The sequence below is a fragment of the Ursus arctos genome, unplaced genomic scaffold (genome assembly GCF_023065955.2).
Source record: "Ursus arctos isolate Adak ecotype North America unplaced genomic scaffold, UrsArc2.0 scaffold_25, whole genome shotgun sequence".
NCBI lineage: Eukaryota > Metazoa > Chordata > Mammalia > Carnivora > Ursidae > Ursus > Ursus arctos.
This window is the reverse complement of record NW_026622930.1, coordinates 11718041-11742157: the sequence shown is the minus strand read 5'-3', so window position 1 is coordinate 11742157 and position 24117 is coordinate 11718041. Positions and strand designations below refer to the sequence as shown.

At 37.6% G+C, this 24117-nt stretch overlaps 1 protein-coding gene across 2 annotated transcripts in view; it reads left to right on the top strand.

The window, feature by feature from the left end:
• Positions 1-22225, top strand: part of CPSF2 (cleavage and polyadenylation specific factor 2) — a 33100-nt gene extending 10875 nt beyond the window's left edge. For both annotated transcript variants that reach the window (XM_026515426.4, XM_057318675.1), the window contains exons 6-16: positions 551-680; positions 2414-2529; positions 3897-4084; positions 4876-5166; positions 10306-10406; positions 11729-11929; positions 14304-14456; positions 16098-16323; positions 17862-18161; positions 19353-19487; positions 19864-22225. In XM_026515426.4, coding sequence (XP_026371211.1) covers positions 551-680; positions 2414-2529; positions 3897-4084; positions 4876-5166; positions 10306-10406; positions 11729-11929; positions 14304-14456; positions 16098-16323; positions 17862-18161; positions 19353-19487; positions 19864-19956 — 1934 coding nt within the window. In that variant the 3' untranslated portion in view covers positions 19957-22225. The remainder of the gene's footprint in view (positions 1-550; positions 681-2413; positions 2530-3896; positions 4085-4875; positions 5167-10305; positions 10407-11728; positions 11930-14303; positions 14457-16097; positions 16324-17861; positions 18162-19352; positions 19488-19863) is intronic.
• Positions 22226-24117: the final 1892 nt, after the last annotated feature.

Sequence of the window (24117 nt, the reverse complement as noted above, 5' to 3'; positions counted from 1 at the left end):
GTTACGAATAGATTTCTCACGTATGGAGAGAGATGTATTAAGTACGAAGCCTTGCGTCGAAATTGAGAAACTGGTGCCACGGCGGACTCTGATGATCTTGTCAAGAAGTAAAGTCACAGCAGTTTGGCTTGTACTTCATTTTTTACGTAGGATACATTTTTTACCATGAGATTTGAATTGTTACTCTGTCAGTTTAGAGGTTAGCAAAAATGGAAACATTGGATGATTGTGTACCATATAAATGTTCAAATTTATCCATTCATACTAAGTAATTTAATAGGGCGCTGGCTTTTAAATCCAATCTCTTTGTAATATTTCAGTTTATGAACACAGATATGTAAGATTTCATAGCAAAACAAGAGTGTTTGTCTACAGTGAGGGAATGGAGTAGCTGGGGCCCAGGAGAGTGAGACTTGCATTTTCACTGTTTGCCTTTTTACTTTGGGATTTTGTATCACTGCATATATTAGATAATAAAAGTAGTTTATAAATAAGCTTTCTCTCGGCTTGTAAAAGAAATCTGAGTGTTGTCACTGTCTTACTGACATAGGTAAAGGACATGGCTTGTCTATCACACCTCTGCCCGCTGGTCATATGATAGGTGGAACAATATGGAAAATAGTCAAAGATGGAGAAGAAGAAATTGTTTACGCAGTTGACTTTAACCACAAGAGGGAGATGTAGGTATATCAAGATAAAAGCTAATGGAATGCAGTTGCTATTGTTTCATTCTTTGGAGGGAAAATTAAAGAGTTCTTTTTTTTTTTTAACTAGAAATCTAGAACTACTTAAAAGCCTCAAATAGTGAATTTTTTGCATTGTAAGGGGAAACTTTGATATAAGAGATAACGTATTTTACAAATTGACATGTAAATATCCACTTTGTAAAACAGATATCTCCCTGGAGATGTTGCAAAGGAGATTAATTTTACTATGTAAAATTATATTTTATATGCTACTTGACCTGGTATTTAAAGGGACTTTGTGGGTGGCTTTTTTTTTTTTTGGTAAAGTTAGTAATTATGATATAACTATATTTAAAGTCAGACTCCTTTTAAAAGGGGACACAGTAGTGGTAATTTTAAATACTTCATTTTGTACTCACAGCATTACTATAAAATTGTTTTGGTGTTTAGTTTCATAGAGGCTTCTTTTGTAATTTCTGTACATTAAGTTCACAGAATTTTGTATGAGATGACAGTAGCCTCAAGATCTTTTGTGTATTTAGAAATAGATAAGACTAATAAGTTTTAGGCTCTTGTAATCACAGATTAATGAGGGCAGTATGGATATTTGAGTGAATTAAATGGTATTCAAGCATTTTGATAAAAAGTTTGTGGTGGTGTTTTCTTTCTTTCTTTTTCTTTTTCTTTCTTTTTTTTTTTTACCACATAACAAATAAATTTCAGATAGATTAGAATTAAATAGAAAATGAAACAATACGAGTGAGTCTCATTTCTGATATGAAAAAGAGTTTGTGAGTGTAAAGGCAATGGACAAAGTTACAAAGGAAAACTTTGATAGATTTGATTATATGTAGATTCAAAACATCTGACACAATAAACTAAAGAACAGTAAAGTAGGGAAAATATTTGCAGCATGTTGGCTAAAGGCTTACGTGTATAAGACCAGGTATTGACCAATCAAAAAGATGCCAGTTACAAAATGGACGAAAGTTATAAAAGTCAAAAAATTTAAATGGTAATTCTTTTTAAAATTAAATATTATTAAAATGATTTTTAAATGGTAGTGTTCTTCCAGGAAATATTTAGTGAGTTGCTCATTCTTTTTGGTTGAGCCTTTCTGGAAAAGGGAGAGCTTTCTGAAAATGGTTAAATCTTTCTGGAAAGCCATTTAGCAAAATTGTATATTGTAGTAAATAATTTCTAGGAATGTGTCCTAAAGATACAGTCGGAAATGCAGTTGAAGCTTTTTGCGAAAATGTTCTTTGAGATTATTTATAATGACAAGAAAAGTAACCTAAACAAAGGGAAGTGATCAAATAAAATACACAGTAGGAGGTTTTTACAATTGTTAAAAAATAGGTTTAGAAACCAATTTTAGTGTCATGGGAGAAAACCAGGGTATAAAACTGAATATAGAGGCATATACATGAGGTGCCGCATTTATGAAATACATCAGTATATATATGCATAGGAAAGTGTATTTGTATGCTTAGAAGGATGTATACCAAAATATTATATCAATTTCTCTGAGTGATAGTACTCTGGAAGATCTTAATATTCCTTTTTTTTTTTTTTTTTAACCTACTAGATTTCCTATTAATGAGCATGTGTCCTTTTATAGTTAGGGAAGGAAAAATCTTATAAAAGAAAGTTTTTAATTTTTTAGGTAAGATAAGCAGTTTATTTGAAGTGCAATAAAATATTCCTCTTCTTCAACTTTGTTATAGCCATTTAAATGGATGTTCCCTGGAAATGCTAAGCAGACCCTCCCTGCTTATCACAGATTCCTTTAATGCTACGTACGTGCAGCCTAGGAGAAAACAGAGAGACGAGCAACTTCTGAGTACGTATTACATAGTACTATCCTCTATGGAGGTGCGTGGTAGTATGAATTACTGTTTCTTCTATTTTGTTTAACACTTTTCTTGTCGTGAGAGATTGGTAACTCTAATTTTTTTTTTTTTTAAAGACGGAGAGGTGGGGGAGGGGCAGAGGGAGAGAGAGAATCTTGAACAGCCTCCACGCCCAGTGTGGAGCCCCACGAAAGTCTTAATCTCAGGACCCTGAGATCATAGCCAAAATCAAGAGTCAGATGCTTAACCAACTGAGCCACCCAGGCGCCCCTAACTCTAATCTTTTTGGGAAAACATTATGAGACCATATCATCATTTTGTACAAAAAGATGCTTTATTTGGTTTCAATTTAGCTTTTGTGGGATAAGGATAGAGATTGACTTCTCCCTGTTATTCAGCACGTAGCTAGCTCTACCTGGCATTCACTTGTAGATGTCTAGGGAATGCCAGAATATATAAAGAGCTCATAGAACTCTATTAGAAAAAATTTACACTCTAAAAGAAAAATGAGCAGAGGAGATCCATGAGGCTGCAAATAGTCCACTGCTTTTGGTGTCGGGCGTCTTGCACGCTCATCTAGTCGTCCCGGTTCTAAAGAGGAGCCTCTGGGCCATCCCCCATTGCTTCTGCTTTAGCTCCAGCTGCTTTACCTTCTTACTCCTTTTTTGTAAGCTACATGGGATTTCAACAGGAAAGTTAGATTCTACTTTTAAACATGTTTGAAACCACTGCTTTCATCCATCTACTTAAAAAGCAGAGCTTGTGTACTGTGTTGTATTCGCTTTAAGAAGGTATTCAGTTCTTGTGTTTTTTTGTTTGTTTTTGCTAGAGTTTGGTTTTACCAAATGTTTCCAAGCTGACTTTAATGTAGAGCGAGGAAATCCACTCCTAAAGATAACTTTGGTTGGAAGAGGGAATTTGATCTATATTTTATCGTGTAGGCATACACACACACAAAATGTGTATGTATAAAAGAGAAAGTATGAATGTGTGTATTTGTGTGTATAAATTTGGGAATTATTTATAACAAAGTTATAAAATAATTGGCCCCAGCGTACTGTACAAATGTCATTTTCTATGTGTACTATGGGTGAAAAGGGCTGGGGACCACTGATTCACACTTTTTCAGTGAAAAATAATTGAGAATTAAAATGGCATTGTTTTTCACTCCTATGAAGATACATTCATAGAATAAAAAGTAGTTGTAATAACCTGAGTGGAATTTTAAAAATTGTGTACCTAGCCTAATAATTGCTTATTTATAAATTGTAGTCTTTATACTGGAGAAAAAGTCATCTTTAATTTTGCAGCAAGGTATTGTTACATTCTCTGTGGATTTTACATTCTTGTTTTCTAGCAAATGTCCTGGAAACACTTCGAGGTGATGGAAATGTCTTAATAGCAGTGGACACTGCAGGCAGAGTTTTGGAACTTGCTCAACTCCTTGATCAAATCTGGAGAACTAAAGATGCAGGTCTGGGCGTCTACTCACTGGCACTCCTCAATAATGTCAGCTATAATGTGGTGGAGTTTTCCAAGTCCCAGGTTTGTTTTCATGGTGTCATTTGTAATACCGAAGTTTGCTACAGAAATTGGACTTACGGAAAACAATGTTTTAGTTGCCCTTTAGATCTTATTTTTCTGTTGAAGAGGTTGATGATGATAATGGTAGCGAACCACTTGTTCTGTGTGTTCACATGGAATATTTCATTTAGTCCTTCTAGACCCTATGAAGTAGGTTCTGTTTTTGTCCCCATCTTACAGATTGGGGAAGTTGCTTCTCCTTTAATGCTTGGTATCACAATCTGTAAAATGGGGACAAAAGTAGACCCTACCTTATAGGACATAAATGTTAGAATCCATTTTTCTCTTCTTTCTGAATAAGCTCTTTCCCTTGAAATTGCAATCTTGGGTAAGATATTTATTTAAAACTTACACTTTGTATTGCATGGTGCACTGGGTGTTATACGCAACTAATGAATCATCGAGCCTTACATCGGAAACTGGGGATGTACTGTATGGTGACTAACATAATATAATAAAAAACCATTAAAAAATGCTAAAAAAAAATAAACCTTTGCTTTCTTAGTGAGATTTAAGGTGAGTTGTAACTGAAATAGGCAAATTTGGATTTTTAGGGATGAACTATGGGGTGGGAGGATCTAATGGGGAACAAAACAAAAAATAAGCTGCTCATCAGAATGGTACAAGTTTAAAGAACCATTGGTGGTGAAGACTTCAAAGAAGACAGAACATGAACTTCTAGACTTTGTGAAAGACATTACAGTTATAATCTAGTATTTTCTAATTATGGTCATCCTTTCCCCCCATATTAGGTAGAATGGATGAGTGACAAATTGATGAGATGTTTTGAAGACAAAAGAAATAATCCATTTCAGTTTCGCCATCTCTCTTTATGTCATGGTCTTTCTGACTTGGCTCGGGTACCTAGCCCCAAAGTGGTACTCGCCAGCCAGCCCGACCTGGAATGTGGATTTTCAAGGGATCTCTTCATTCAGTGGTGTCAGGACCCTAAAAACTCAATCATTCTAACTTACAGAACTACTCCTGGGACTTTAGCACGTTTCCTAATTGATAATCCTTCTGAAAAAATTACAGAAATAGAGGTAAGTGCTTGTATGTGAACTTTGTCGTAAAACTGTTTGGGGGACATATGCATGATGTTTATAGAAATCAGTGATAAAAAATGAAACTTGAAATTGTTTCCAGATTTTTATCAGAGTAACAGTAGAGAGTCTTTAATAGCACAAGTTTCAGAGCTCCTTAATTGGAAATTTTCATTCTTTAACCCTTCCATGGTATCCTCTGGAGCTGTGCCCAGAAGGTGTCACATATCCTGTGTTCTCAAGTGCTCTTTGAAAAGTTCTTTTCACATCCTTTCCCTAATTGAAATCTGGCTGTTTCGTAACAATAGTCTTTTTCCTGTAGGCCTCTCAAATAGACGCTCTTTTTTTCCTCTTTCATGCTTTATGTACTTTGGGTGGGGTAGGTGTCCTTTTTCTGTTATGCAGCTTTCAAGCCATTTCTCTTCCCTCTCTAGGTCATGTCATCAGACTTGACAATACCCTGACCCCTTCTGACATTTATTGATCTCTTGGTCATTCTCTGTCCTTCATTGGTGACTTTCACCCTGGTCCACAGTCTTCCTGTCCACTCACTCAGGGCTGCATTCTTGATGACTCTAGTGTTCATATGTGTGGTCTGTCCAAGTCCTTGCCCCTCTCAGTTCCTTGACACCTAATTTCGTAATGATCTTTTCCTCCATTCCACCTTAGCCATCCTTTCCCACAATCATACTGTCTACTCTTGTGGTCGTACCCTTCACCTTGTTACGGGTTACCTCTGAAGATGTCCGGCTCAAGCATCCCACTCTGATCTTACAGCTGACTTGCTCTAATACTCCCATGCCAACAATTCTTTGGTTCCATTGGGACTTTAAATTTGTGAACCTTGCCACTTTTACTATCCATCATTGCTCCAGCTTCTAGGCAGTGGTCCATCATTATTTTACAAACACCTTTAACTCTGTTACCCTCCTGTTTATTGTACTCACCTGGCAAAGCTTTGAACCATTTGCTTAACTGTTCCTATACTCAAGCAACCTTTATGTTACTAGCGTTAAACACACTACTGTGTGGGCAGGTTGCCCTTCACATTCATTACCTCGCATCTCAGACGGGCGCCCAGCACCAACCCAACATTCCCTAAGATACTCCTTTTCCTACTCTCCAGTTAGATAGCTTCATACCTTCCTTCTCTTTAAAAATCCTACAGCTCATCTCAGCCCTCACCCATAGCACATGAAGTTGTTTCAAACTTAGCTAAGAATTAGAAGCAGTCAGACAAGAATCCCCTTATCTTCTCCCCATTGAAGAGCCGAACTTGTTCCTGTATCTGCATTTGCTGCTTTATCTCTTGTTAATGGGAGCAAAACAAGTAGCCAAGTCACCAATATGCCAAAAGATCATTTTGCTTAATAACCAGCCCATCACATCTATCAATTTTTCAAAGCTAGCTAGTATCATTAACTGTGAAGTCTGTAGCAATTGATACTGAATGGGCTAATAACTGCCAAAGTTGGGCACAGTTGTAGATGACTTTTTTATTTTTCTTTCCTAGTAGCCATGTTAAGGAATGTTGTTTCTTAGAAGCTGAGTGATAAGTGTACCTTAGTCTTTAACTTTACTTAAGAAAAGCACAAAAATAGTAACTAGAATCTCATATACATTCACTATAAATACAAAATTGTTGAGGAAGGATTTGCAGCAAGCATATCAAAGTGAAAACTGTCCTTTGGGTTATTTAATAGCTTAGAAACATGGAGTTTTCTTTAAAAATTAAAAGAACTCAGGGGCACCTGGGTGGCTCACTTAGTTAAGCAGCCAGCTTTTGATTTCAGCTCAGGTCATAATCTCAGGGTTGTAAGGTTGTGAGATGGAGTCCCTAGTCAGGCTCCTACGCTCAGCGGGGAGTCTGCTTGAGATTCTCCCTCTCCCTCTGGCCTCCCCCTCTCCACGTGCATATGCATGCACACGCTCTTTCTCTCTAAAATAAATAAATAAATCTTAAGGAAAAAAATTGAAAGAGCTCTTTGAAATACTTGAAATAGTTTAATCAGCTATGAAATACTGAATTTGAAAATAATGATTACTAGAAATTCAATTAAGGTTGATAGGCATAGGCCATTTGAGGAATTAATAAAAGAATATTAAAAACGGTTTCAGTTTGAAAAAAATAGAAAAGGACATTTGGAGCTGTAACTTGAAACATTAGGTTTTTGACTTTTTAATAAGTAGTACTAACTCTTAGGATTCTTTTCCTTCTCCCCTTGTAGGGATGTTTCTTCTGTAATTATGCCTTCTCTCTTCATGACCTATCAGTTTTTCCCTCTATTTGGTCATATGCAAAGCACTATGCTCTTTCTCCTCCCCCTAGTCCCAGACTTAACTCTTCTCTGAGTCTTCCCCATCTCAGACAATAGCAACACTTCCTACAGATTTACTCTGGCCAAAAAAGTACAGATTTTTTAAGTGTCCATTGCCACGTAACATATGCTGGAAGTATGCATGTTGAAGTGCACAGTGTGGTACACGTTCACAAACCGAATACCTCTGTCTAGCTTGTACCCAGACCAAGAAGTATCAGCAGGACCTCACACATCCCCTTCCGGTCCTTCCCCTCCGAGGGAAACCGCTATCCCGACTTCTCATGCACAGATGGCTGTATTCTAAACATCCAAGTGTTTTCAAATAAATGAATTCCTTTTAGTAACTTTATAATAACACATGTGTATATATGTACTGTGATAATTGAATCCAGTGGTTCTCAGAGTATGGTGTGAGGGCCCCATAGGGGGCTGAGACCCTTTCAGGGAGTGCCTAAGGTCAAAACCACTTCTGATAGTAATATCAAGGTGTTGTTTGCCTTTTCACCGTGCCTGCATTTAACATTGCAGAGTCAAAGCAGCGGTGGGAAAGGTGCTGGTGCCTTAGCGTAAATCCAGCGGTGGCATCAGCCAGCAGCAGCCACCGCCTTGTACATCAGCACACACTCGAAGTTTCACTGAAGCACGTTCTTGACAAAGCAGTAAAAGTTATTAATTTTATTAAATCCTTTGAGTAGAAAGTTTGTAAAAACAATCTAGACGGCAAGACGGGAAGTACGCACACAGCAGCCATGTTGCATACTAACACAAGACGTTTGTCTCGGAGAGAGCCGCTTGTATCACTGAGCTGAGTTAACTGGGCACTTTTTTCCTGGAACGCCATTTTTACTTGAAATAATGGCATGGTTATTCAGACTTGGCTTTTCGGCAGATATTCTCTCAAAGATGAATAAGTTGAGCTTGTCACTCTAAGGAAAACAATTGATACCACTTGTTGCCTAAATCTGATGAAATTCAGACTTTCAAGTAAGAAGTAGAATTTTGGAAAGCGATGCTCATCACCATGTGATTGACAACTTAAACTTAGAAGGCTTTGCTGATGAGATTGGTGGTGATATTTGCAAATGTGATTTTTGAAATACTGTCAACATTTGTAAGATCTGTGTAACTTGGTGAACCAGTATTTTGCAAATAACCGATGCCTGTCGGTACAAAATAGTGCACGGATAAAAGAGCCATTCAAAGTGCAAGATAAATCAATAAATTTTCATATAACAGTATAAGAATTTGTTGGTTTCAGATTCCACATTACAACTAATCTTTAAGAAACCACCCGTTTTTGAGTTTTAATGTAGTACCAAGGAATATTCATGGAAACTCTATTTAAATATTTTTCCCTTTTCCAATTATACATCTGTGTGAGGCTGCATTTTCTTCAGATGCTTTAACCAAAACAACATATCGCAGGAGATTGAATTCGGCAGATGTGAGGATCCAGCTGTCTTCTATTGAGCTAGACATTAAAGAGACTTGCAAAAATGTAAAATAATGCCATGCTTTCCACTATTTTTTTTTTGCTTTAAAAAATATAATGATCTTTTGTAAAAACATGATAATGTTACTATGCAATGGTTTTATTATTTTTTAGTGAACAGGTGAATATTTTAAAACTCTTATTCTGATAGGGTAGACGTTAATAAATGTAATCTACAGAAAACCCCCCAAATTCTTTGGGGTTCTCAGTAATTTTAAGGAGTCTAAGGCAATCCTGAGATTAAAAAGTTTGAGACACCTGATTTAATCATCCCATGTTGATGGATTTTAAAGTTGGGTACAGTTTTTTACCATTACAAACATTGCTGCAATGTACTTTTTCCCTCACACTTGTGATTGTTTCTCTAGGATAAATTCTTAGAAGTAGAAATGCTGTGTCAAATGACAAGCACATTTTTATGTTGAGATGTTGGCAAATTGCCGTCTACCATAGTTGTGCTAATTTTTCCATAGATACATAGTAATTAACATTGCCAGTCTAATAGATTATAAAATGGTATTACGGTGATGTCTGGGAGGCTCAGTCAGTTAAGTGTCTGTCTTTAGCTCAGGTCATGATCCCTGAGTCCTGGGATTGAGCCCCACGTCGGGCTCCCTGCTCACTGGGGAGTCTGCTTCTCCCTCTCCACATTGTGCCCGCCCCTTGCTCGAGCGTGCTCTCCCTCTCTCTCTCTCAAATAAATAAATAAATAAAATCTTAAGAAAATGAAATGGTATTACATTTCAAAATATTTTGCATTTTTCAAAACTCAGCAAAACGAGATATCTTTTCATAGCTGTTAGTTGTTTTTCTTATTTTGTAAATCGCTTATGTATGGATTTGTCCTTTTTTGATGTGTTGCTCATCTTTTTTTTTTTTAACTGATGTGGAAGAGCTCGTAGGAGAAAAGAGCTTCTGATAGTCATGTAGTGCTGTGAATAATTTTCTCCATTCCCTATAATTTTATGAGATTTTTAAATGTCAAAGAGATTTATTTTTTTTTCATGTTGCCGTATTTACTCATCTTCTCCTTTGTGGCTTTGGGTTTTATGTCCTGCGTAGGCCTCACCTACTCCAAAATATAAAAATACTTAATCTGTATTTTCTTTTCCCGATTGGTGATTTTTAACCAGTTTAAATTAAACCCAGTCTAGAAATGTGGCAGCTCAATTTTGGTGCTAATCTAAATAGGATCTGTAATTGCATGGAATGGGAACTTGAATAATGTCAAATTTAAGATGATAAATTCACCGATGTGCTACATCTTACACCCCACCGTCTGACCCCTGATACCGATGCTTCCTCCTGTCTGCTGTTTTTCTCTAGTTGAGGAAACGTGTGAAGCTTGAAGGGAAAGAACTAGAAGAATACTTGGAAAAAGAGAAACTAAAGAAAGAAGCGGCAAAAAAACTTGAGCAGTCAAAAGAGTGAGTTATTTTCAGACAGATTAGAAGCTTATATGTAAATTACATGTAATTTAAGAACTTATTTCTAAGATACTAAAGTTTATTTGAAAATATTTAAATTTTCCTTGAGAAACAAAACAGATGAGCACAGGGGAAGGGAATGAAAAATAAAATAAGATAAAGACAGAGAGGGAGACAAACCGTAAAAGACTCTTGAGTATAAGGAACAAATTGAGGGTTGCTGAAGGGGAGATGGGTGGGTGGGGGCTGGGGTAACTGGGTGATGGGCATTAAGGAGGGCATGTGATGTGATGAGTACTGGGTGTTATATGCAGCTGATGAATCACTAAACTGTACCCTGAACTAATAATATACTATATGTTAACTAACTTGAATTTAAATTAAAAAAAAAATACTTAAATTTTCTATTGACGTCACTATTTTTGTTAACATTTTTAAATGGTACTAGAATGCCAAGTTCTTTCAGTGCTAATTTTTTTGTTTTGTTTTTAAAAAATCAATTTTGTTTTTTAAAGAGATTTTTTTAAATGACTTATATTGCACACATACTTTTTTTTTTTAAAGATTTTCTTTATTTAGTTGACAGAGACAGCCAGCGAGAGAGGGAACACAAGCAGGGGGAGTGGGAGAGGAAAAAGCAGGCTCATAGCAGAGGAGCCTGATGTGGGGCTCGATCCCCTAACGCCGGGATCACGCCCTGAGCCGAAGGCAGACGCTTAACGACTACGCCACCCAGGCGCCCCTGCACACATACTTCTAATTTCTTTTTCTTACTCCTCCCTTATGTGGCCATATTGCTACATGGTATCATCCTCCCTTCTCTCTGAAGAAATTCCTTTGATTTTTGTTTCATGGACTGCGTATCTGCAGGCAGTAACCTCCATCAGATTTTTCTGGTTGTTTTTTGTTTTTTTTATACTTATATTTGAATAATATTTTTACTGGGAATATGGATTAGCAGTTTACAGACTTCACTACTTTGTTTCTGGCAGCCAGTTTCAGACAATGCCATCATTGTTTTCTTTATTCCTCTGTAGTGTGTGTGTGTGTGTGTGTGTGTGTGTGTGTGTGTGTTTTCCTCCATTGATTATGATGTACTTTAGTGTGTTGTGTTACTTAAAAAATTTTTTTAATTGAGTATAGTTGATACTTTCAGTGCTAGTATGAATGTGTATTTATTAACTGGCAGTTAATGCTATTTTACAAAATTATCAATCCAATAAAATTACTATCACTGAATTAATTCAGAAATAATTTTGTGAATATTAATTCAAAATCTTATGGGGACTTTATGACCTTTATCTGTTCCACAATCCTCTTAGGGCAGACATAGATTCCAGTGATGAGAGTGATGTTGAGGAAGACATTGACCAGCCGTCGGCTCATAAGACTAAGCATGATCTGATGATGAAAGGTGAAGGTAGTCGTAAAGGAAGTTTCTTCAAACAGGCTAAAAAGTCTTACCCTATGTTTCCTGCCCCAGAAGAAAGAATTAAATGGGATGAATATGGAGAAATTATCAAGTATGTGAACAAAACGAGCTTTTCTTTCTTCCAGAGTAGACTGTGTATTTTGTGTATAACTCAGGGTATCGTTGCAACTAAGTAAATTTGGCTTTTCTGGTCATATCCTGTACTTTGATAGTTTCTGAGTCCTCCACTTTGAAAGATACAGAGGACTTGTATAGTTTGACAGTATAGTATAAAATAGAAAGGTTGAGGAACATCTCAAGAATTAATATTAAAGGCAAAGTAGTAGTTTCATTACCTAGGTATGTGAAAAGTTTTAAAAAATGAGCAAGACTTTTTTCCCCCACTTAAAAAGAGAGGGTAAGGGGGCACCTGGGTGGCTCAGTAGGTTGAGCCTCTGACTCTTGATTTTGGCTCAGGTCATGATCTCAGGGTCCTGGGATTGAGCCCTGCATGGGGCTCCCTGCTCAGCGGGGAGTCTGCTAGAGAGTCTCCCTCCCTCTCCTGCTGCCCCTCCCCCCACTCGCTCGTGAGCTCTCTCGAATAAATCTAAAAGAAAGAAAGAGGGTAAGGGACATGCACTGGAGAAATAGGATAGGGAGAATTTTTGATGGATGGTGATGTGTGAAGTTTGGGAAATAGGTTACATCTCAAGCAGTGTTGCACAAATGTTAAAGTTACAAGAGGAATATGAGGTAGCATGGGTAGAACCATGGAAAATCTGCGAGCTTTACACCCACTATTGGAAAAACAACCGAAACCACATGTTCTAATCCAGGTTTGGAAGCACTGCTACCCTGTGTGACGATTCCTCAGGGTCCCCGTTTCTTTCCAGGTGACTGCCAGATGTCTTAGCACAGTGCACGGTGCCTCTCACAGTCTCGTTTCTCCCCACTATGCTGTTACGTTTCTGTACATTTCTGTCAGGTCAGTGTGCACTCTCTGCTCTAGCGGTCCCAGCCTTCTTGCAGTGTCCTTCTACTCGGCTTTTCCACGTCACGCCCTTGCATATGCTCATCCCTCAGCTTTGTTCTGTCTTCCCCTCCCAGGTCTCCAGGCTGCTGGATTGGGCCTTGCAAACTGCTGGGAGCCTTTCCTGTTTTCTTCCTTGACACCCCAACACAGTCTGTGTCCCTCACCTGTACTTTCTTTGTTCCTCTATAATGCCCTCTTGAGCATATAGTGGATTTTAGGTCATTCTTGATTTAATTAGGAAAATTACACTGTCTACTTGGCCCTTTAAAATAGCAGAGAGGGAAAATAACAATCTAAATAGCATTGGTGAGCTTATTTACCATTTCACTTAATTAGCGTCCAATCTGTTTAGCATATGGACAGTGTTCTTTCGCTTCGATTTCCTTATCTGAAAAGTGGGGATGAGAATTAAATGAGGTTGTGTTTTTAGGGCCCTTAGCATAGAATCTGACTTGTGACTCATGACTCCTAGTAAATGGACTTTAAGTGGTTGCTACTACTATTACTATTATGTGGATTACAGATGGAGAAGTTGGACTCCAGGGTCTGAGAAGCTACCGTAGCAGTCTAGGTATTGGGTAACAGAGGCCTGGGTTCCTAGAGGAGAGTGTGAGTGGATTTGGGGGTGGGGCGTAGACAATTACGGGAGATGAGAGAGAACATTTTTAGATTTGTTTTTTAATTTTTTAAAAAGGTTTATTTATTTATTTTAGAGAAAAAGAGTACAGGAGAGGGGAGAGGCAGAAGGAGAGGGAGGATCTCAAGCTGACTTGGCACTGAGCATGGGAGCCCAATGCTGGGCTTGATCTCACAACCCCGAGATTATGACCTGAGCCAAAACCAGTAGTCAGTTGTTCAACTAACTGAGTCCACCCTGGCACACCTATTTTTTAATTTTAACATACAACTCTCTCTGATACTGGAAGTAAAAATGAGATAGATGCATTCATACTCTGTTGAAATAAAAGCAGAGGCTTTTGAGGGAGCTCATGATTTTGTATCTCAGTTTTCTTGGTAATGTGCCAATGGAGAATCATATGCTGTCTTTGGGCATGGATGGAATATCTGGGTCTCTTAAGGAAATCAAAAGAGGTCTGAGATTTGTAAGAATTGGGACTTGGCAAGAGAAACCACCGAAACTGAGAGAAAGAAGGATTGAAGCAAATGCAGCGCCAGGTTGTAATAGTACTTATGATAGCCACGAAGATCTTGTAATGGCGTAGGCCTCTTACTAGCCCGCATGGCGCGTTTTAAAGAGCATTCCTCAGTGGTCAGGAAGAGCAGAATATATACAGTCACTTGGTAATTGATATTATAAAGTTGCATTAGCTTTGGATCAGTTGTGTATTTAAATCTGAGATACATGAGAAGTCTAAAACTTGTGCCATCTACTAGTTACATATATAATATTAGCTTGCTAGTTACTATGTCTAATTAGAGACTTATCATTTAGACCAGAGGATTTCTTAGTGCCAGAACTTCAAGCGACTGAAGAAGAGAAAAGCAAATTAGAATCTGGCTTGACAAATGGAGATGAACCCATGGATCAGGATTTATCTGATGTTCCTACCAAGTGTATTTCTACAACAGAGTCTATTGAAATAAAGTAAGTGCTTTTTGTTGCATTTTTGAAACTAGATTATAAGAGAAAATTCTAAGAACTTGAATTATATAATTTACATTGTTTCAAAAGTGAAATTTCTGAATATAGTCCTCTAGTAAGTTTGTACTGTTAAAATTTAATTTCTTTTTCCATGCAAAGGACTGTAAAGTATGGTGGCATTTTGTTTTCATTAATGATATTTGAATATCAGTGTGATTGAATTGGTGGTGAGGTGGGGTTTAAACATTCAATTGTACATTTATATGAAGAAACATTCTGGCCTTTTTAGTAAGTCCGGTAGCACATGAACTTATGCAATTCACAAGTTTAATTTTTCTAAGTGTTGCATAAACATACTCCTTGTCTTAAACACCTCCAGGCCACTGATGCCTTAAAATGTTAAACAGAAGGGGGAATGAAGCATGAGAGACTATGGACTCTGGGAAACAAACTGAGGGCTTCAGAGGGGAGGGGGGTGGGGGATTGGGATAGGCTGGTGATGGGTATTAAGGAGGGCATGTATTGCATGGTGCACTGGGTGTTATACGCAACTAATGAATCACCGAACTTTACATCAAAAACTAGGGATGTACTGTATGGTGACATACATATAAATAATAAATAATATTATTTAAAATATTATTTAAAATAAAAATATTATTTAAAAAATGTTACTATAACTTGAAGTACTAAATAAACCTTTTTTTGTTTGGTACAGTAAATAACACCAGTAAATTATCATTCTGGAATCTTTTTTAAAGTCATTAGAGAGCAAAGTGGTTTATTTGTTTAGTGCTATCATTTAGTATATATTTTGGGGTACAGCTGATATCTAAATAATGCATATTAATAGTATCACAAAATTCTCTCCAGAATAGCTGTATCAGTGTATATTTTTGCTAGCAGAGCAGAAGGCTTCTTTTCTTCTTGTTTCCCTACCAACATTTGGCATTATCTAGCTCTCACGTTTTCCAGCCTAGTAGGTATAGAGTAACGTATCACTGCTGTTTATATTTTTCTTACTGTGGTTATTAGTTTGATTACCTTCTTCAAATGCTTGTTACCTTTTTTGTTTTCTGTGAAGTCCATGTGCTTGGCCTTTGGTTGCTGCCTTTTTGTTACTGATTTGCAGGGGTTCATTGTATATTTTGGATATTAGCCCTGGTTGGTTTCAGACAATGCAGATATCCTCTCCCATTCTGTTACTTGTTTATACGAGTTGTCCATGGTCTACTTTGTTTAAAAAAATCTTTAATTTTGATGTAATGAAATAGTATTTTCCATTTTGGTTTTTGGGATTGTATATAAAGAAGTCCCTTCTTGTCCATGGTCACAAACATAATTCGTACATTTTATTCTATTAAATTTAAATCTTCACATTTCTCTTTTATGGCTTCAACTCAGCCTGCTGTTTTATGTGGTATTAGATCAGGATCCAGTTTTATTTATTTTTTATATAGTGAGTTATTTTTTCCTAATAATATCTGTTGAATAATCCATAATCCTTTCTGTTCAAATACATATTAACAATATAACACGTGTATTCCTCAACTCCTCATTTTATATATTGTATACATCTCTTTCCTGTTGATAAAAGCCGTAACTTACAGAAAAGCAAGCTTGAATAAACGTGTCTAATTACAGAGCCAGGGTTACTTACATAGACTATGAAGGACGCTCCGATGGAGATTCCATTAAAAAGATCATTAATCAGATGAAACCACGACAGTTGATCATTGTCCACGGACCACCAGAGGCCAGTCAGGATCTCGCAGAGTGCTGCCGTGCGTTCGGTGGGAAAGATATTAAAGTGTACATGCCAAAGCTGCACGAAACAGTTGACGCCACTAGTGAAACTCACATCTACCAGGTAAGTGTGCTGGCATTTGAGCCACACAGAAATAAATACTTTTTGTTGCAGATGAGGACAGGTATATTAGGGATTCAGTGGTGACTGAGACAGACATGGCCCCCTTGTCTTAATAGATCTTATGGCGTGTGGGGCTGATGACAAGGAAGGAGCATTTACCACATTGTTACGCCTCTGATAGAGAAAGTACAGGATGTTGTTGAGACCCCCGACCCAGATCTGGAGGTTTAGAGAAGATTTCCCAGAGGAAGTGATAACTAAGCTGAATCCTAACAGATGTTTAGATGGGTCATCAGGGTGGTATAGAGAGTGGGAGAGAGGCTTTGGAAAGGGTATTCCAGGCAGAGGGAACAACATTTGCAAAAGTGTAAAGGTAAGGGAGATGGGGAGTATTCAAGAATTCAGAAGTTTTATAAAAATTCACTGATGTCAAGGGTCTATTCCTAATTGAAAACAAATGGAAGCAGGTATAAAAAATAGGAATAGCACAGGGATGCCTGGGTGGCTCAGTTGTTAAGCATCTGCCTTCGGCTCAGGGCATGATCCCGGCATTCTAGGATCGAGCCCCGCATCAGGCTCCTCCGCTGGGAGCCTGCTTCTTCCTCTCCCACTCCCCCTGCTTGTGTTCCCTCTCTCGCTGGCTGTCTCTCTCTCTGTCGGATACATAAATAAAATCTTTTTTAAAAAAAAAAAAAGGAGTAGCACAGAGGAGAGCTTAGATTTTATCTGCTAGGGGGAGGTGGTGTCAGTTAAAGCAGGAGCGATGTCTAGATTTGTTTGGAAAAAATGGGTTGGAATTCACCAGGCAGCAAAGTTATTCTGGGCAGAAAAGAGGAAGCAGCATTCCAAGAATATGGATGTGTGAAATTCATGGTAATGAAGGAAACAGTAAGTAATTCAGTGCTCCCGAAGAGCAGCAGCGACTAGAGGATGAGGCTTATCAGTGGTTCTCAACCTTGGCTGCACATGAGAACCATCTGGGGAACTTCGGGGGTGATGGGGCGACTCAGTGCTCTGGATTTAGTCTTCCACTTATGTGAGAGTCACTGAAGGTGGGACCCTGGCATTAACATGTATTTTAAGAAATTGCCGTGTGGGGGCGCCTGGGTGGCATAGCGGTTAAGCGTCTGCCTTCGGCTCAGGGCGTGATCCCGGCGTTATGGGATCGAGCCCCACATCGGGCTCCTCCGCTATGAGCCTGCTTCTCCCACTCCCCCTGCTTGTGTTCCCTCTCTCGCTGGCTGTCTCTATCTCTGTCGAATAAATAAATAAAATCTTTAAAAAAAAAAAAAAAGAAATTGCCGTGTGATTGCAGCATGCAGCCAAGGGTTAAGAACCTTTCGGAAAGTAGAGAAGGGTCCTAATGATCTCACAGGTCACTAGGTCATTACCAGTCACGGTGAAGATCAGATAAGTGAAGGCTTTTCGATTCTTAATACACATTACCAGAGTCAGGAAATAATAATAACTGGCTATATTTTGTTGTTAATTTTTACTCTGGGTTTCACCTCTCTCCCTCCCCTTCACACTGTGTCTAGGTGAGATTGAAAGATTCGCTTGTCAGCTCCCTTCAGTTTTGTAAGGCAAAAGATGCTGAATTAGCTTGGATAGATGGTGTCTTGGACATGAGAGTTTCCAAAGTGGATACAGGAGTTATTTTAGAAGAAGGTGAACTGAAGGATGATGGAGAAGACTCAGAGATGCAGGTGGACGCTCCTTCGGATTCCAGCGTTATAGCACAACAGAAGGCCATGAAGAGTCTGTTCGGGGATGATGAGAAAGAGACAGGTGAAGAAAGCGAGATCATTCCGACCTTGGAACCCTTACCCCCCCACGAGGTAAAAAAGCACCTGCTGCTTCTGTCTCTTCCTTCATTTGTTATCTTTCGGATTTTTCTTTTATGTTTTTAGCTCTTTAAAATATGTGTCCTACGTAGGCTGATTTTGGAGTTTTAGAAAAAGATTACTTAAGATACGGTTGCATGTGTGCACACACGAGCGTGTGTGTATATCCTGGATGGCAAGGGAATGATAACAATTTCAAGGAAACATTTAGCAAATATTATAAAATAATTGTTGTTTCGTGATTTATTTTTTCAGTATTTAAATTTTGATTGTGAGGATTATATCACGTACGTGCTTCCTGTCAGGAGACGGATAGTTTTCTAAGACTGAAACTCTTGTACTCCGTTTTTGTATGTTGTCAGTTCAGCTGAAATCACTTTTGGTTTTGATATAGTTAGAAATCTTTTTATTAAACGTAGATATAATTTTAATCTAGTATTTACACATTCTCAGGAGATAACTCTAGTTAGCAGAGATTTCAAGTAATTAGCTTACAACAGTGTTAAAGCTGTGTAATAAGAGGCGTGTGTGCATGTCAGGGGACTCTAGCCTTTCTGTGCAGAAAGACGTAGAGAGACAGCCTCTGTCATTGGACTCCCTTCTAGTAATACTCTTGAGACTGGGGAGGAATAAGAATCTTTTTTTCTCTCTATGCTAGAGCTAGTGCTCTTCAGGGCAATTTCCAGGTAGCAGCAGTAGGTTGAACTGCTTGTTTTTCTGATTCTAAAACCCTTGGCATTCATTGCATTCACTCTCAGGGAGAAGGGAAGGTGCAAGTGGGATCAGGAGAGAACTCCCCTCAGAACTAAGTGAAGGAGTTGGATCTAGAAAATGAATATTTTGGTTCAGTGCTGCCTACTGGCACTCTCCTTGACCCCCCTCAGGCAAGTGGGGGAGTGAAGAGCATAACATCATCAAATGTCTCTCTGTTACTGTGAGGCGTGACTAATAAAATTGATTGGGAAACATTCAGAAAATGTGAAGGGCTTTGTGATGTTAAATAATGAGGTAAAATTCAGAATAACAACTTGGAATGTGATGTACAGCCTTGATACGATCTGTCAGAGGTCTTCAGAGAATGATAGGAAGTGTCCTAGAGATCATGTGTCACTCCACTTTATTCAGTACAACTGTGTGTCTGGTGTTTTATTTGAAGTTATTCTTTCCCCTTTAACCTTTTCTAAGGTTCCTGGACATCAGTCAGTTTTTATGAACGAACCAAGGCTGTCAGACTTCAAGCAAGTTCTTTTACGGGAGGGGATTCAAGCCGAATTTGTAGGAGGTGTGCTTGTTTGCAACAACCAAGTAGCAGTCCGTAGAGTAAGTGTGTTTTTAACAAGCGATGAATTGAACAAATGCTTCTTTCTGATGCGTTGCCATTTTGAATTCTGTAATTTTTGATTGGTAATTTCACAAACTGGAGACCATGATTTATATTCATAATGATGACCTTGAAGGCTTATACAAGTGGCTCTCAAAGAAATGATGTTTAATTTTATTGTAAATTTTTATCATTTGAGTCCTGACATTTACGAGTCTATGTAAAATTCATGATTTGAATGTTATATCCATATTCTGTGCAGAGCAACCCATTTCCAGACCAATCACCAAATAATCTAGTTAATATATCTTGTTTATTATGTCTGCATGTTAATGAATAGGAAATGTACTAAAGATTTTTTTTTTTACTTTCTAGACGGAAACTGGACGCATTGGATTAGAAGGCTGCCTTTGTCAAGATTTTTATAGGATAAGAGACCTTTTATATGAACAGTATGCCATTGTGTAAAGGACATGATGTCAAGAAGTATCTGTTTGACCTTTCTAAGAAAAAAGCATTCTTATTCTAAGCTTTTGCTTTTTTGTTTTGTAACATACACAAAGAATTGCCAGAAAAATTTAACATGCATTAGATTTTTTAAAAAATGTAAATAGAGCCCATTTTGCTGATGCTCAAGTGAGCATTCTACCTTTTGGCTTTCAGAGTGATAGGGATCCTAACAAGTGTGCAGGCCCGAGAATTAAAGGTGATTGGTTTCCTCTACAGACCCCTTATTCTAGAAGGGCTTTTTACTTGAATAAAACAGTGCAACTTAGCAAACCAGCTCATGGCCTTAGAGAAACATGTTTGCATGTTGTGAGTTCTTGCAAACGGTTTCTTACATTTTCTGGAGTGAAAAGTGAGAATTATTTAGAAAAGATGTACTATATAAAAAAAATACTGGTGAAACAGTTTTTTTGAGGCCTGTGTGTTTAGAAAACAACAAAGAGTTGTGCTCTTAACTCTTCTTTTGAATTCTGATACGCAGTTGTCTTCACATGGGGCATATCTCCTTACGCTACCTGTATTTCCCAGTTAATTCAGTCTAGTGAAAGGTGGTGCACATTTGGTTCAGAAAGCAATTTCTATTTCTCCCATTTCTTGTTTTATCAAGGTGGTGGTGTTCAGTTTGAATTACAACACCATCATAACACCATCATTTGAATATACATAATGCAAAAGAACTCCTTGTCCTGTTACAGTCTTAAGGATTCTGCATACATTTTAGCTGTCAGCTAGGTTACTTCATTGCAAATTGTTTAGTGCTCTGTTTTTAAGGAAACAAATGTTGAACCTCATATTCTTATAAGGTAGTAGTATAATTTAATCAAAAGGTGTAAATGTTTTCATCTCTTAGGCTTGCTCCCTCCTAAGATTGCTGAAGCAGTGGTTCGATTTTATACACCTAACTACAAAAATAATACGGACGTTGGATAAGGTCATCCTTTCTGTGTTTCTGTCTTTCTTGGGGCTGGGCAGCCCTGGTGTAGTATAAGCCACTTGTGTTTAAGAGTAAACACTGAACATACGCAATTTTCATTGAACTTAAAACTGAAAATCATGTTGCCCTCTTGTAATCTGTTGATGCTTTTTCAGTGTGTAGCTTGATCATGGCAGTCCTTGATCTTTGTTTCTTAAGTGCTGAAGCCCTCTTCTTCATCCTTAGCATTTTTGGAAGGATCATTCCTGTTGAACTTATATGGATCTATGTATAGTATAGTTCTACCCAGTGGTATCAGACTAGAATTAATATTTCATTCTCTTTCAAAGCTTACAGAGAGTTTATTGTGGATTTTAGTGCTAACACAAAGTTACAGTCTTCTGATACCAAAAACCAGAATGCAAAACAACATTACAGAAGGTGACGATAAAGAGTATGTTTTTTTTGTAGAGCTTTGAAAAAATTTCACTTAAATTCTTGTTACTGAAGAGAGTAAGCCTGGGATCCTATTTATATTCCAGGGGAAAGAAAGTCTGCATTTGTTACACGGCTTGAAGCATCTGGTTATACATATTACATTGCAATACTGATATTGAAAAATTATTTCTCGCTTAGCCTTTTTATTGTCCTATGAAGAAGGAATTAAATTTTAAAGTACTCCTTGAAGATGGCTGTGCTAATGTCATTGCAAGAGCAATACTTCGACCTGTTTCTTGATGACAGAATGACTAAAATTTCTAAAATGAAGACATTTGTTTAGCCTTAGTTACTTAAGAAAAAATATAAATTTAAAAAAGGACTCTAAATAAATCATGAACTCAGAGGAACTTTCAGATTTTGTTTAGAGGCAAATTAAATACAGGTGAACCATCAGCTGATATGTATAAATAATTTGGTTAAAAAGAAATTTTATTGTAGTATGTGTCACAATGGATTATAAACGTCAGGTATCATTGCAAATTTTTCTATTTTCATGAACCAGTAGGTGGTCTGAAGTAGAAGTGAGGAAATCAATTGTCAAAGGAGGGCCTTTTTTAAAAAAATTGAAATTCACATACCATAAAATTCACTCTTTTAAAGTATATAATTCATTGGCTTTTAGTATATTTAGAGTTGTGCAAGCAGTACCACTTTCTCATTCCAGAACATTTTCATCCCGCTCCAAAGAAACTCTATACCCGTTACTAGTCACTTCCTGTTTTCCCTTCACCCCAGCCCCAGGCAACCATCAGTTTATTTTCTGTCTCTATGGATTTGCCTATTCTGAATATTTCATAAAAACGGAATCATAAAATATGTGGCCTTTTGTGTCTGACTTCTTTCACTTAGTATAATATTTTCGAGATTGATATTGTCGCATGTATCAGCATTCTTTATGTGGTTGAATAATATTCCATTGTGCGGACACACCACATTTTGTTTATCCGTTCTTCAGTTGATGGACATTTGGGTGGTTTCCGCTTTTTGGCTATTATAAACAATGCTGCCATGAACGTTCCTATACAAGTTTTTTGTGTGGATGTATGTTTTTAGTTTTGGGGGGTATATACCTAAAAGTAGAATTGCTGGATAATACAATAACTCTTCTGAGAAACTCTGAGTTTTCCAAACTTTATTTCTAAACTATTTCCCCAAGTGCCTATACTATTTTACATTCCCTCCGGCAGGACGTGAGGATTCCAGTTGCTCCACATCCTTGGCAACACTTGTTACCCTGTTTTGTATTTTAATCATCCTGGTGTGTGTGAAGAGGTATCTCATTGTGGTTTTGATTTGCATTTCCTTAATGACCAATGATGTTGAGCATCTTTCCTGTACTTACTGGGCCATTTGTATGTCTTTAGAGAAAGCTCTGTTCAGATTCTCTGCCTATTTTTTAGTTATTTATCTTTTTTGTTGTTGAATTATAATAGTTTTTAAGTACAGTTTGGATACTTAAATCCTTATCAGATATGTGATTTGCAGGCATTTTCTCCCATTCTGTTTGTTTCTCGCTGTCCTGATTGTGTCCTTTGAAGCACAAAAGTTTTTAATTTTGATGAATTGCAATTTACGTTTTTTTCTTTTGGTTCCCTGTGCTATTGGTATCATATTCTTAGAAACCATTGCTTCATCCAAGGTCACAAAGATTTATACCTATTTTTTTCCTATGAGTTTCCTAGTTTAAACTCTTGAAGTTTTTGAGTCCTTTTGAGTTTATTTTTGTATATGGTATGAAGTAGGGGTCCAATTTCATTCTTTTGCATGTGGCTATCCAGTTGTCCCAGCATGGTTTCTTGAAAAGACCATTTCCTCATCAAATTATCACCTTTGTTGAAAATCATTTGCTCATAAATGTATGAGTTTGTTCTTGGACTCTCAGTTCTAGCTCATTGATTTATATAATATATCCTTTTGCCAGTACCACATTGTCTGGATTACTGTTTATTAAGTTTTGAAATTGGCACGTCTGAGTCCTCCAACTTTGTTCTCTTTCAAGATTGTTTTGTTTTTTCTGGTTCTCTTTGGATGTGAATTTTAGAATCAGCTTATCAATGTCTGCAGAAAACCCAGAGGGGGAAAAAAAGTAGTTGAAATTTACATAAAGCTTAAAATCTTACCATGTTATGGCCGAGGAAGACTGGAAATCATCTAGTTCAACTAACGTATTTTACTATTGGTTGAATGGGCCTCAGGAAGGGAAGGGATTTGCTTGAGAGCCTCATAGCCGGTCAGAGTGGGAGTGGGACCCAGCCTTACAGAGTCCCTTCATTCGGTACTAAATGAATGGATCTAGAATCCTTATAGAACCCATTGAACACTAAAATAAGTGAGTTGAACTAGATAAATTCCACAGTCCCTACCTAACGTTGTGAGATGTAAGGCTGTAAATTTCGACTTCTTTTTGTCTTCGGCACTGCTGGGCTTTAATTCCTTCGTTTATGTTCAGTTTGCATAAGTGCACTAGTGGTTAGTAATTCAGTGATTGAGGGGTTGATTGTTTTGGTGCTGCTTGTGCCTTGCCACCGCCTTCCCCTCTTTTATTCATCCGTTCAGTAACTACTGAATGAACGTGTAAGTGAGGATGTCGTGGGAACTGGAGAAGGAGCATTCAGATCTGCCTACCTGAGCAGGGGTCAAGGAGGGTCTTTTTCTTCTCCTTTTGCCTGTCTCTTACTTTCAACCACCTCAGTTGCATTTATGAGAAA